The 15,529-nt window shown below is 31.3% G+C and overlaps 1 protein-coding gene and 1 non-coding gene across 2 annotated transcripts in view; one reads left to right on the top strand and one right to left on the bottom strand.

The window, feature by feature from the left end:
- LOC131851824 (ATP-binding cassette sub-family A member 17-like) overlaps window positions 1-15,529 on the top strand; it is a 30,571-nt gene that overhangs the window by 6,103 nt on the left and 8,939 nt on the right. Inside the window, exons 5-21 of the mRNA XM_059202387.1 lie at window positions 2,987-3,142; window positions 3,827-4,043; window positions 4,497-4,676; window positions 4,795-4,964; window positions 5,094-5,204; window positions 5,391-5,514; window positions 5,911-6,071; window positions 6,749-6,922; window positions 7,023-7,088; window positions 7,406-7,541; window positions 9,553-9,811; window positions 10,458-10,540; window positions 10,981-11,096; window positions 11,712-11,816; window positions 12,403-12,488; window positions 13,966-14,041; window positions 14,647-14,754. Of these exons, the coding sequence (XP_059058370.1) occupies window positions 2,987-3,142; window positions 3,827-4,043; window positions 4,497-4,676; window positions 4,795-4,964; window positions 5,094-5,204; window positions 5,391-5,514; window positions 5,911-6,071; window positions 6,749-6,922; window positions 7,023-7,088; window positions 7,406-7,541; window positions 9,553-9,811; window positions 10,458-10,540; window positions 10,981-11,096; window positions 11,712-11,816; window positions 12,403-12,488; window positions 13,966-14,041; window positions 14,647-14,754 (2,328 nt within the window). The remainder of the gene's footprint in view (window positions 1-2,986; window positions 3,143-3,826; window positions 4,044-4,496; window positions 4,677-4,794; window positions 4,965-5,093; window positions 5,205-5,390; window positions 5,515-5,910; window positions 6,072-6,748; window positions 6,923-7,022; window positions 7,089-7,405; window positions 7,542-9,552; window positions 9,812-10,457; window positions 10,541-10,980; window positions 11,097-11,711; window positions 11,817-12,402; window positions 12,489-13,965; window positions 14,042-14,646; window positions 14,755-15,529) is intronic.
- Trnaf-gaa (transfer RNA phenylalanine (anticodon GAA)) lies at window positions 58-130 on the bottom strand. The gene has a single exon. It is a non-coding gene; the product is annotated as a tRNA-Phe (tRNA).

Here is a 15,529-nt window from a genome sequence, read left to right on the forward strand (position 1 = left end):
ATGCATTTTTATTAATAACGTTAAAAGTACAACAACAAATTATTTAAACAAAAAGTATGCCGAAACCCGGGATTGAACCGGGGACCTTTAGATCTTCAGTCTAACGCTCTCCCAACTGAGCTATTTCGGCGGTGGAGATGTTACTGAAAATATGAAACACTTCAGATTACGTCACTAGTATCAGCACAGTATGTACTAATAAGTACCTACTTTCTGGCGATCAATCAAAACTTACTATTATCATCATATGAATTCTGGTAATACAATCAACATTTATCATTTACCAAATAATCAGTTCAATGCAACAGCATACCTAACTTTATTTTTTACTAGCTGTCCCGCGCAACTTCGTCTGCATCACACTTACTTGATATTTGTCATTATATTTTGCCCAATTTACATAATATCTTACTAAATTATAGCCTAAGTGTTATTCTGATGTATGAGCTATATTATTGTAAAGTTTCATTAAAATTCATTCAGTACTTTTTGTGTGAAAAAGTTATTATATATACATATATAACAAATATCCATCCATACGCACAACCTTTCGCGTTTATAATATTAGTAAGATAATTATTGCAATTTTTTAAGTTTTTTCTTTTCATTTTGTGTGTATGTATATTATAATGTTTATTGTAATTGTACCTACATATATGTCGTGTGTTTAAGCACCTACCGAATAAATACCATTGCATTTCTTTTCACCTATTAGTATTGAAAAGACATACCTTAAGAAATGTTTTTATTTTTATATTTAGGTAATTGGGAAAATAGCATCGTAATTTGAAGGATTTTAATTAAAACGCCTGCTTTAATTAAATATTACTCATATATAGATATTATTATGTAGAATTCTTATAAAGACTATCTGTTATTGTAAAAAGTCGTATGAAGCACCCAGTCTCATCTTCTAATGTGTTACGGATATATATTAGCTAGTTGACCTGATTTATTAACTAGTTGTGGACCCCTGTCAAACGTCGTTTTGCCATATAAATTGAAGTGCTTATATCGCGATTAAAAAATAGACGTTGATGGTATAAGGGTAAAAACTTAGAGTTGTATTTTTAATACCGAATCATAGAATATATGTAAAAAAATTGTCTAAAACGTGTTCCACTATTATTTGAAAAAAATACGAGCTGAGTTTCTTGTCAGTTCTTCTCATCTCGATATCATTCCGAACTGACGGTAGATTTGACATATCATAAGAGTCTGTAATAGACCTACATGAATAAAGATATTCTGAATTTTGAATTTGAATTTTGAAAAATTGAAAAATTGGAGTGTACCGCCATATTACGTCATATAGACTTGACAGACTTACTGAATTTAGTAAAAATAACACAAGATTGAATAAAAATAGGTCAAGCAATTTCGGAGGAGTTTTGCTACAAATACTGTGACACGAGAATTTTATATACTAAATATATATGTATATACATATATATGTCAATATTTATATGATGAATAGTTTTAAAGCAATAATAGAGAACATAAAATAAAATATAATAAATTATAATATCGCGTTTTAGGATTTGGTCGAGTTTAAATTTATTCAAAGTTAATGGGATTTATATGGCTATCAATGGATATTGGTATAACAGGTGTTCAGTGGGTGAAATGGTAATGGTATATGGTGAATTGTAACGTGTTTATGGCAGTGATAAATAACTTCCGTGCGAACAACAGCCAGTTTTCTTGTTTTCTTAATTAATGTCTGCCTAGCTCAAACAGCGGCCCGTATGTTATACTTAAATTATATTTTTCACCTCAGTAATGTAAGCTGTATGTAAAATCTTATACCTATATAAAATTCTCGTATCACAATGTTAGTTACCATACTCCTTCGAAACGGCTTGATCGATTTTTATGAAATTTGATATGCATATTCAGTAGGTCTGAGAATTGGTTACTATCCATTTTTCATTAAACATTTTTTTTTATCATTGGTAAATCTTTTATTTTTTTATATTGTGGCATTAAAAAATACGTACAACCCTAAGTTTTCACCCATCTATCACCAACCCCTATATTTTTTAATAGCAAAACAAGTAACAATAAAAAAGGCGATACGGTTATCGTATCGATTTGTTTTAACTCAACCATTATTTATTGTAGACCTCAAGGAGAAAGGGATTGTTAGTAATTTGAACTATATGTTTAGGTATGATAAAGTCGAATTCCACGTGGTCTTCTTGGAAACCATCCTGGTCAATTCCTTTTGAATGAAAAAGTCCAGTCGTTTGAATCCCCTCCTCTCTCCCTCTGACCCTCGTACTTACACACCGTGACTGACTACGCCAGTCAGGAGTGAAATACTATAATTGTAAATATAGAATTATACCTTTGTATGTCCAATAATATTAGCCCAAACCCCCCAATAAAAAAAAATCAATTAAATTGTAAAAAATGCACATCATTTTGTCCCGTTGTGTTTAGAAAGACTGAGCTACCCAAGCTTCTATATTTTATGTGTCTCATTTATATGGCATCCCATAAACCTTTCGTTCGTACTAAAATGGTAAGTTAATGTCATTATTATTATAACTGAATCATCAAGTTATATAGCAATTTTATAACAGGTACTGTTACGAGTTACGGTTTCAGTAAAGACTCGCTTTATTAGGTTTGGTCCGAACGGCTCGTACTGGCGCGGCGACACCGTTCGTATGGCGCATTTCTTGCTACTTTCCGTTTTCTTTGAAATGCGTTAATAGAACGGCTTTTTTTGGAACGGACCGTCCGGATTATCTGATTATTAGCCCACTTTTATTTGTGTTTTGTTTTATTTACTTGGAATATATATATGTATATATAAATAAATAAAATTATTGTTCAAATAAAAAAAATATGGATTGTATGCCATCCACTTATGGGTATAAAATTTTAGCAAAATCGATTAAGTCGTTTCGATATATATTAATTTAACTATCCATCCTACACATATTAATAATTATCTCATCCAATATTTATCCATTAGCTAAGCCTCGTGTCAATGCCAGTATCTCCATTGATGCAAGAGTATCAGGTACGAAAAACCATATCCGGGATTCTGCTGATTTTCACCGTGGCTCTCATACCTCCCGTGCTTGACACTCAAGCCCTCGTCGTGAAGGAAACACTAAGCCGATTAAAGGTACTAATGTTAATTTTACAGTTTGAATATACATCTACACATATAACTAAAATTGGAGTGTCTGTTTGTAATATTGAAATAACCGTTTTTATTACATGCATATGAATATATATACGGTACATATACCAAAATAACATTTTTTATAATTTTTGTCTGTCTGTCTGTCAGTCTGTCGGTCTGTTTGTTCCGGCTAATCTCTGAAATGGCTGGACCAATAATCTTATATCAGGAATGTTTGTTATATAAAAGAAGGAGTAAAGGAACCCCAAATAGCGCTCGTGACTTGTGAAACGGGTTAAATGCATTAACACTCACTTTCGCTACCTGCGGCATACTCCTCGTCCCAACTAAATCTGGGAAATATCCGTCAATGCCTCCAATATGCACAATTGCATTTCTCTTATTTATCTGATAATAATCGCTCTAACCTTCAACTCTCGCTACGTCAGGTCAATCCATCCAACACTCTAGTTGTCAATGTTACAAAGATTATTTAGGTACCGGCCTCTGCCGTTCCGTTAGGTTCCGTTCAGGTTATTCTAATGTATGAGCTGAAATATTGTAAACTTTTATTAAAATCCATTCCGTAGAAAAAGTAACAAACATCTATCCATCCACGCTTACAAACATTCGTGTTTATAAGATTTGTAAGTTGAATAATGTTTAATTTCTTTTATCCATTAGCGTGCATTTCGCATACGACACGTGGATTACTCTTCAGTATACGTCGCCTGGCTGGTCTACGCTTATTTGACAGCTTTCCCGATCTGCCTCCTTGGTGCCATTACGCTGATCCTCATATTCAGATGGATCCACCTTGTCTATGCCCTGCTGATACTGCTCGCGTATGTGTCCGTGATGATAATGCTGGCTCTGATCAATGCTATGTTTCATAGCAAAGGTTTGTCTAAGTTTCGCTACAGATAAAATATTAACTTGTACCAAGAACATATTGTGGTAGTCTCAACATAAAGTAAACCCGTTTGATAAGAAAAATCGAGAAAGGTAAGTTGCACACAATAAAGTAAAACTCAAAATTATTTATTAATACGACATAGGACCTTTTAGCACCATTATATTTTGAATCACTAACCCTACCGTTCAGTTCTGCTAGTTGAATTTTTTGCCAGTTCTTCTTAATTTTAGTAGATAATTGTGAAAAACTGGCAACGAATTTAATTGTCATGTTTTTACTCAATTTATAAATATAGCCGAATTGAAAACGTGTTTTGTACACATATGGACCTTAACCTAAATTAAAAAAAATATTTTTTTAATGTTACGTGAACAATTAAAAAAATATGTGAATCACATGTACGTAGTAAGATAATTTTTGAAAACAATTTTGTTTCAGCGTCCATTGCCTGTCTATGGAACATCATGTTTACATTACTGCAGATGTTCCTAGCAGAACTATTGGTGCACCATAAATATAATTTGACGTATGGTCCTCTCGCGTTCCTACTCCACGTGGTGCTTCCACCATTGGGACTTGTGCACGCCTTCAATCAATTCGCACTTTTGCAAACTGGACGTTAGTTTAATGACATATAATTTTTTTTTTCTTTAACATACCCAAAATGTAAGATTCGACTTAAGAACCGAACCGAAAGGCATTCCTTACGAAATAGTTACTATAACAATTGCTACAGGTGGTGCTACCCTCGGCGATAAATATTCGCTTCTATATACTGTAGGCTCTTGGACGTTTATAAATGCACTTTATTTCGCATTGTTGATGATGTTACAACGAACTATTGGACAGGAGAGAGCTATAGGCGGTCAGGTGTCATGGAAGTCTATAATATTTAAGAAAGTTGAGGTAATTACAGTTATTTTCTGGTTCAGTATTTTCTTTCATTAATTTATATACTTTCAATAATAGTATTGCCTTAAAGATACTTGTACATTGTGATATTTTTCGTGCCATTAATAAACTTAATTAATTTAGGATGTCAATAAACTGCACCATATCGAAACACCGACTGGTAGAGAAAGAGAAAAGTTACAAGAAGTAGATGAATTGGTTGCTAAAGCCATAAGTTTCCGCAATGTTTCTAAGGTATACAATATTTTTATTTCCTACAAGGTATATAATAATAGAAATACTCATATGTATATTGCAATTATTAATGGCGTATTGGTATCTTCACATTCACATAGATATAAAAGCCGGTTTGTCGTTGTAACATACTTTATGGAAAAAATAATAGATAATTTATATGGTTTCATTTTCAATGTCTTGCAGAGCATAATGAATGTACCCGTTTTAAAAAAGATCACATTAGATATTTACCGTGGTGAGTTCACAATATTGATGTCGGAACGGGTTGAAGAAAAAATGCTTAACACTATTGAAGACTTGTTGACAGGTCCGTAAAATAATATTATTTCCAAAAAATGTAATTTATAAAGACTGGAAATTGTACGCGTCAGTCTCCCTAAAACTCAATAAAGATGATAAAATAAAACTTGTTTAAAAAATATGTTTAAATTTAGATTAGCTTTCTGTTTTGTTTAGTCCATGTCTACTTTAGGAGTAGGTAGACCTTGAACAAATTATTCTGCATGGATACTTACCTACCAATCTTAGCTTGTATGATATATTTCGGTTTAATGTGTTTGTCATTTTGCATTGCCATGTCTCATAGTCTCGGCACGAAGTATTATCCTGAACTAACGGCATCTACAGCTTCTCCAAAATATTTATTTTCATATTATTCTCAGCTTCATGTTATATAGCGTTATTGACTATATACCTGTATTAGGATTGACACACGCTGATGAAGGTACGATTAACGTACTCGGAAAGATACTGAAACCTGGCAAAAATTACATGATCGCTCCTAACATGATGGGTTATTGTCACCGATGCGATGTTGTTATTGAAGATTTGACTGTGGAAGAGCATCTCATTCTATTTGCTGAGGTTTGAGGTTTAAATGGCTATCCATATGTTCAACATTGATTGGCTGATGTATAAAATTACTATATTTACAAACTGAAATTTTGAATATAGACTAATTTAATGATGTATCTTTTAAGAAAGGACGTAACTTACTCGGGAACAAAATTAAAGGGTTTCACGTGACAAAATTATGTAATAGTTTAGATTCTATCCCACGTGAAGTCATATATCTGTTTCTGCGGTTAAGTAGTTGGAAAGATACAGTAGTGAAATTTTTGTATATAGACGACGATTATCCGTTTCAATTAAGTGGGCCGTCAGCTGGTTTTCCATTATACATACAAAGTAGTTACATTAAAACTCTCTCACTTGAAGGAATGTAATAAGTTCCAAGTCAGAGAATCATATGATTATAATAAGTTATCTCTTAAAGAAGAAGAAATCCATATTATTAACAATCCCATTAATACGAAGTTTTAATCGAATTACTAACAATGTATTCTAATAGATCAACGTCCACGCGTTCTCCCTGGAAACCATCGTCGTTCAATCCTTCTTAATATACCTCGATGAGCTAACAGACCCAACTTCATGTTCATTCTATCTTACTTCACTGCTGACTCACCCACGTGTACCTTTAGCAACAATATTCCGTATTCATCCATTACTTGAAATCAAATTGTACATATATTTTACAGTTATGTTTATGGAATGAGTCGAAACAATATGTGACCGAATATGTACATATGCGCTGTAAAAGTCTATTCGAGGAGTGCCACCTGGATCAAGTGAGGTACGAGTACGTGAAGCACTTGGACGTCTACTACCGTGCACAGTTGTGCTGGGCGATAGCTGTGCTATTGGAGCCACGGGTAAGTATTACTTTAGCTGAGAACTTGGCCATAGATTCACTTTATCTAATGCTTAGCTTCATTTTATCTATGCTTTATTAACACACTTCTAATTGTCTAGGTGATTATTATACCATACTTTATTGACCAACCGCGGTACATATCGGTCATTAAGCATAAAATAATGGTAACTATTTCTGTTGATTTAAAATTATTATGCCATTTTATAATTGAATATTTATGTTATTGTAGCGTGCAAATTTCAAGTTTCATTTCTTTTCGAGCTTGTATAATATTATCAATATAATAATAACATAGTTCTTCTCAACTGAAGTCGAAGTAGACTGTAGGGATGGAGATAAAAAATATGACGTGCCTAAGAAAGATTGTGAATGTGAATAAATTATTTTGTCTTTGATCCAAACTTTGTATCTTTTGTATCTGGCGCTCGAAATTTTAAGGCGTAAAACTTTATACAATAGTTACAAAAGTTAATATTTACAGCAATATAAGAAATATGTAACCATAGTCAAGATGGGACATTCTAGTTTGCAATTAGAATATGCTGACCGTGTGTTTCACTTTGACAACAAACTCCTCGTTTTTGGCGGGACACCAGCTTATATGTTTTTTAAATATGGTAAGGTCTGAACTTCAATATTATATATATATATTTTTCGTGGATGTTGATAGTGTTATTTTAACACTACAAAGGCAAGCCACCTGTGGTAGATGGTAGAATCTTCGGACAGTTACACTCTCGACCCTGAAATCAGGTCAGCACCACCAATCACCAGCAACCATAATGATTGACACTGATTGCACATAGAGAGGCATTGTATGAAACCTCAGAATTTTGGCATAATGATGAACTGACGGGTTTGTCCTAATATTTCTCAAAATATTTTGTTTAAAAATACTTTGTTATTATATCGTAGAGATTAAAATTTTAAAAACATACTCCAACGAGAGAAATTAAAGAACATTCTAAGAAATAGTCAATGTTTCTTAGAATGTTCAATGTTCAATGTCAATATTCTCTCCTATACCCATAGCTAGTATATATATCGTCACAGATAACATAATATTCATGCTATCGCTAAATATCATCTTAATTGCAAAATAGATACTCGTAATATTTCAATGCTGTGTAAATAATAAAGCAATGTCCAAAGTCACTGTCCTCAATTAACAAAAAACACATTTACAAGTTCCCAATTAGTAAATTCTCATCATTCAAGTCTAATAGAACAACATAACAACATTCTGCTTTTAAAAGCCATTTATTTTTCCATTTTAATATGCAACTAGATAATATAGATCAGGGCTATCTACTATGTTCTAAAGTATTGAAAATTTAGAGGTTACAGAAAAATTTTAGTGTGTAAAAGTAAGCTTTGTTAGACAATATAGCTACTCTTGTTGTCCTCAAATAAAACAACGTTTTATGTGTTTGAAATATTTGCAAGTAGTAAATATAATGTATCTATACAAAACTGCACTCGTACTTTGTTAGAGGCTGTTATCGACCCTTTTAAAAAAATAAGTTTCTTTTGTCATTTGTAGTAAGACATTAAATCTATTTTCTGATAAAAAATATCTATTTTCACATATACCAAAACGTAACTGTATATTATTGTTTGTTGACTTCTGGAAATTTCATCACCAGAAAATATTTTAGACTAAAAATAATACATTAAATTCATTATCTGTTAAAATATTCTAAAAAGAATATCACTCTACTTTTGTTTTGTAATACAACAATTTAAAATCTATTTTTAAAGTAAACTTTCCTAAAGATGACAACTTATCAACGTTATATATACTGTATAAAAATAGATAATAACTCTTTAGTTATTATATAATATGGCACAGCCCTATATTTTTTATAAAATAACCGATTTATTTAACATATTTGTAAGCTTAATCAAGATATAGGTATACTAGTATAACTAAACTATAAAAAATGTGATCACTCTTATCGTGTTTCAGCTAACTCGTGAAAAAATGAGGGAAGCTAATATTTTTTGGGTATATACTTGTAAGGAAGTATCTACGAAGTGAATTCGTGGACTTAAGGTGTAGTCAAAACAACTTGATAGATTTTAATGCCTGACATGTCGATAGATTTTCCTAATTGTGACAAATGTCACAGTATGAAGGTAGTGGTCATAAATTATAAAATTCGTACTGTTGGTATTAAAAAAATATTATAAGCTACAACTGTAATGGCCTACCTATAATTAAAATTGATGGCAGTTCCGTTGACCACCTGGTCTATTTATTTAATTATCGTTACATAGTATAACATAAAGTCGCTAGCGCTATCTGATTTTATTACGCAACGGATTTGAATGCAGTTTTCAACAATAGATAGAGTATTCAAGGGAACATTTTTATGTATAATACATGCGTATTATACAGTATAGTATATAACAATCTGAGAAATTCAAAGATTTATAATGCATCCGTGCGAAGCTGGGACGTGTCGCTAGTATATTTATAAACTCTATTGCACCAAATATGTGATACAATAATTATATATACAAAATACTTAAGGTACAAAAGGCGGTCGTATCTCTCAGGAAATCTCTTCCAGACAATCTAAGGAATCGTTAATCAACCCTATCATTTGTATCCCTGCTGTATAGGTCGAGATTACCGTGTACGCATGACGTTCCAAAGTGGTGGCAGCATTGACAACGAAAATATATCTAGTTTGTTGGAGCGCGCTGAACAGTCTGGCGCTACCGTGAGAGCTCATCTTGGATCACTTCTCATACTGCAACTGCCGGCCACACCCACGGCACATGTGGCAGCTTTGGTCAAAGATCTAACTGACAATGCAAATGTATATGGCATGACGTCATTTAGCATCAGCGTACCGGACTCCGAGGAGGTTTGCAGACGGTAACATATTTGCTAATTTCCCGCTTTCTCATTAATGCAATTTGTTAATAAATTGTAAATAATATTTGAAGAGACTGACTTTAAAAGATCATAAGTTGAGTTCCTTTTAAATTCTTATGAACTGTTTCTTAAACAGAACGCAATCAAGCCTACATCATTTGGAATAATAATTTTGGCATTATATTTCGATAACACTGCAAGTGCTTACAAATGTACATATGGTTCGTTCTGATAAGAACAGTAAATTTAAAATTTTGTGACATTAAAACTAAAACTTACAGATCACACAATATAATTTACTTACTATTGCTATTAAGTATTGTGTTTATTCTTCTGATTTAATGTTATATTCTGTACTGTATATTGTACTTATAATATAATAATAATAATAAATACCTATATATTATATCTAATAAGATGAATAATTCATTTTAATTTTTACTTTACTCTTGCTATAGGTACGTATAATATTTAATAAGAATTAAATCCATTTCAAATATAACAATGTTTTGCCATTTTCGTGAAAAATGTTCAAATTAAGAAAGTAGTCAGAAAAAGTCAAACATTTCAATAAATTACGAAAGATATTAAACATTTGTCTTCTTCTTAACTAAGTGGTTATCAATAAACATATTTTATGTATCAGGGCTGTAAAGGAATCGAGATTAACACAGCACGACATTACTGCAATACGTGATGGAAGCTCAGTAGCACTGAAAAATATTTCAGGTAATTAGTTACTTGCGAATATAATCTGAAACAGAGTAAATTAGCCTCGAGAGCAGCTTGCTACGTTTCCGTCGAATAGTGAGATATGGCAGTTTAATTACAAGGAATGGAGGCACGACACGTTAGTCTACGGAGTCACATGATGTTTGTCATTTTCAAACATGGTGGTAGGCCAGCTTGTATACCATTCCAATTACATAAAAATAATCAATTTTAAATTGTAACCTACCGCATTGTAATGATTAAAGGGAAAAACCGCACTAAATATTTGTCTCATACATGTTCCAATAACATGTAATAGTATAATATTACATGTTATATATATTAAATATGTATTAATAGCGGAATTAAACAAAATAATATAAATCTAATTCAATCAAACTGGATAATATGCCCAGTTTTATTTAAGTTATAATTTTAGTCACGTAATTTTATAACAGAACCTCGGCGATGGAAACGAACCAGCACATTGTTTACAAATATAACTCAATTGAGAGCAATTGGATGGAAATATTGCTCGTTCTACATACACTTCAGATTTTATTTGATTGTCACGGTTAGAATGTTTTGGTTTTATTTATTTTGGATTACATTTGTCATAGGTATTTATTGCCTTTTTGTTTTGAGCTAAAGAATTAATAATAGCATTTTGTTCTAGTTTCTGCTTTAAAGATGTCATTGCGAACGAGATTGTTTTCATAAATAATTTAGATGGTTAATAAAAATAAAATCCTCTTATTTCAACTAACATTTACAGTCTATGTTGTATTAAATTTATACAAGTATTTGATGGAAATATTTGCTCGTTCTTTAGTTTCGATTTTATTATATTGATCACGGTTCGAATGTTTTGGTTTTATTTATTTTGGATTACATTTGTCATATGTATTTATTGCCTTTTTATTTTGAGCTAAAGAATTAATAATAGCATTTTGTTCTAGTTTCTGCTTTAAAGATGTCATTGCGAACGAGATTGTTTTCATAAATATATTTAGATGTATTTAATAAAAAAAAATATCTTATGTATTTAACATTTTATCTATGTTGTATTAAATTTATACAAGTATTTGATTTAGTATTTGCTTTTTTAGTTTCGCTTTATTATATTAATAGCTTAGCTTAATATTATTTCAAACTGATAATATTTCTAACACGTAGTTTTTCATATCAGGTAATATCTGCTGTGGTTGCTGGTGTGTTTATTGGATTGTCTTTGTCTACTATGTTGTTTCATTTGGAGAAGAATCGTGGCGCTGAAAAAATGCTACATGGCGAGGTATTTAATTATATGTATAATACTAGCTGACCCGGCAAACGTAGTTTAGCAAAAAATAGGGGTTGATGGTAGATGGTATTTTTTAATCTCGAATCATAAAAAGAAATATATTTTCAATAATAAAAAAAGGGGTTGAACCACCCGTATCATTCAGGGTTACGTAAATTTATACTAGGAGATAGCTAGGGGAAAGTAGATTTTGTGCAAAATTGTCTGATTACGTTTGCAGTTTGCAACCTCTGAAATCAAAATAACTTTATCCATGTAAGTCTATTACAGACTATTATGATATATCAAATCTACAATCCGTTCGGAGTGCTTTTGAATTAGAATTGCTAATAACAACTGACAAGAAACTCGGCTCTTATTCTTTTCAAATGAGCTTGCATAGTTGTTGATTGTTGATTACAAAATACAATTCGATTAGGGAGAAAATAGTGACCACCAACTGCATATGCTATTGCATATTTAACAAAGTTAACATATTCAGTTCAACTATCAAGTTATTGGCTTGAGGTCGCAACAAATATATGAAGTGTAATTCTTTTTTCTGTATTTTAATAATCGTATATTAAAAATTATGTAGGTACTTACTGTAGAGGCATTAGATCGCAAGACAACACTGGTACTACGTGCAGACAATTCTACAGCTGCCAGATCTATTGCAAAGGGGTAAGTTTGTTTATTCATTTTGAATTGGTTACAAATATCTTGGATAATATATATTCAGTAATATTTCGAGTATCCAAATTTAAATCATTATTGAACTTTTTGCGCAGGTACATTTGACCCTAACGATTGTAATAATATCCATCTGGATTCGACTCACTTTTACAAAATCAATCAATAATACCACAGATAAAAGAATATTTATTAAAATATAACTTGATATCTACAATCTGGATTAGTTATAAGTAAACATATTAATACCGTAAATTCAAAATTTAATATAGATATTAATTTTAAAAAATATATACTCTGTATATGTTAACGAGGTCAGTAATATACTTTTTAGAATTTCCTATCTATGTAATTTAGAATCCATGCGTTGCTGTGACAGAAATTGGTATTTTTCTTTTATTATTAAAATCGTAGACAAAGTATTTTTTAAAGAATCATTATTTTAATTTTTTTAATACGTATTACACCTATGAGCACAGATAAGATAATATTACATACATATATGGGTGAATTGAAAAGTAATATAATAAAGTGTTGTATACTGCACTGGCTAATCAGAAATGTAATATTTATTATTCTAAATATGTATTTAAATTTAAAGTTCTTTTTTTATACATTCTTGTTTATACTTCAATGTCTTGACAATCGTTCATAATTTATATATGCGTATCTCCGTATTCCATGTCTTTTACTGTATTTTTTTACCCGTATTCTCGTAGACATAAAATAAAACTACAACAGAAAGAAAGGTCATTGATTTTATAATAGGCGCTCCATATAAAATTATTACCGAGTAACGCAGCCTTATGATTGATGTAATGCAGACAAAAAGAAATTAATAAACGTCATTTTGAAAAGTGCGATGACCATTGGAGAACTCGTGAAATAATCGGTTCAATGACCTTAAACCTTAAATCGTATGACGTATTTTACTAAATGATTACTTTAATACACTCGTAATAAGATACAGACAGGCCACAAATATTCGTCTATAGACATGTGTTAAAATGAGATATCTATTTTTTTTCTTTTGTAATAGCTTGGCACTTGGTCCAATTGCCAACATTAAAGAGAGATATCTAAATAGTTAATTTCACTGAAATTGTATCATTACTCTATGGTAGGTATACGTAATTTGTACTATTGAAGATATTTAACAATGTATTTTAGCAATTTCTGCTTTCCGCTTTATTTTTATCCATTAATTAATTTGTGCTATACACAAAATTATAATCTAAAGAAATAAGTGACTTTTTAATTTATATATGTCTCAATAAGCGATTTTCAGAAATTTTCAAGGCACTATGGTATATCACGTTATTAAGAATTTAGCGCGTAAACAATATATGTACATAGAATCGGAAGCAGAGAGCTCAACCTGATTATGTTGAACTATTGTACCGATTTGTTAGGTATATATTATATTTTAGTTATTTACAAATAAAATGTGATTTACTCTTTATTCCAGTTATGTTTTATCTCAAACAAAAGCGAAGGAAAGTGAAATAGAAGACATCATGTATACAGCTCTGACGCACACTGAGGTTAGATTTTCTGTTTTTTATCTACAACTGTGTCATTTCTAAGATCTAATTAAAAAAATATTACATAGTATAAAATAAGGTTGCTTGTCACTTATGAGTATCTTTTAAACTACGCAACGGATTTTAATACAGTTTTTAGCAGTAGACAGAGTAATTCAACAGGCAGGTTTATACTCGTACGTACAATATTTGTACACCCGTGCAAAGCTGGGGCAGGTAGCTAGTAATATCATAAAATTGGGTTCGATAGTTACGCATATAATTATATATGTAGCATATGTATACCATATGCTACATATATAATTATATGCGAACCCTAAGGACAAGTTATAATTTAAAATTATATTTTTTATATCCTGACCATGCAGGAATAATAATATAATTCCACGCAGAAAAAGTCGCTGGACACAATAAAATTACAATAAGTTAAGGCTTAATAAAATTTGTGATATTACATTGTATTGTGAGGACAGATAAAAGCTGTGTTTTATTTCAAAAATATCTAGAAAGGGATGGAATGAGACATAGGTACAGATGTATTCGCGGCTACCACATTCCGTAAAGATTCTTATAAAAATAATAGTTTTTTTTTATTCCTGTTGCAGAGTCTCACTGAGTATTTAGTTACTAGAGCCATAGACTCGCCCCAGCAGTACGTATACATGTATGCTTATGGTATGGACGTCACAACTGATGCAACTGGCTCATTGATTGTTAGTAGGAAAAAAATTGTCAGTCTGAATAAGTTCCTAACATCTAGAATTCTTTTTTTAACCATTCTAATGCTGTTGGTTGCAATGTTTACAGCTTTATAGAACGATATGGGAGACGATTGCAGATAGCACTCTAAATCTGCGGTAGAACTTATGGAGCGGTTGAAGGGCACCTCCTATTAGACGGATACGACTTTAGTCTGAGAGCATCGCTAGTGCGTCGAACCTTGGCTCAGGCCGTCTAAATTTTGATCCCAGTTTGAATGGAACGGGCGATGAGTTTTTAACAGTAAAAAGGATAGCAAACGGCCAGTTTGATGTTAAATATAGAAATGGACATGTGTAATATTACTTTATTGCACAATCTAAGTTTTAAGATAACCTTATGTTTTTTTATTAACATAACTCTAAAAATGTATATTATATATAAATGGATATTGCGTTTGTTATCTACAAAGTTGCTTGTTATTGCTTATACTTATATTATTATTATATTAAGCAATATACTTAATTTTTTGTTAGTTTATCAGTTATCTTTTTTAGTTACTTTAAATTAATGAATACTCTACCGATCTATCTATCTTTATCTATCTATATAGACAATAAGAAGTTGTCTATGTGGGTACTGCAACCTCACCTATTTCAGTCACCAAGCAACTCAATGTGTAATCTGATTTTAGGTTGTAGTGTGAGAAAAGGCAGTGATTTTTTTTTGGCAAAAAGGGCTTCAATTATAATATTCTAATCTAAATAATACATATAATATAATATTTAT

Source organism: Achroia grisella, unplaced genomic scaffold, assembly GCF_030625045.1.
Source record: "Achroia grisella isolate CSIRO2021 unplaced genomic scaffold, CSIRO_AGI_Agris_v1 utg808, whole genome shotgun sequence".
In the NCBI taxonomy this organism is placed as follows: Eukaryota; Metazoa; Arthropoda; class Insecta; order Lepidoptera; family Pyralidae; genus Achroia; species Achroia grisella.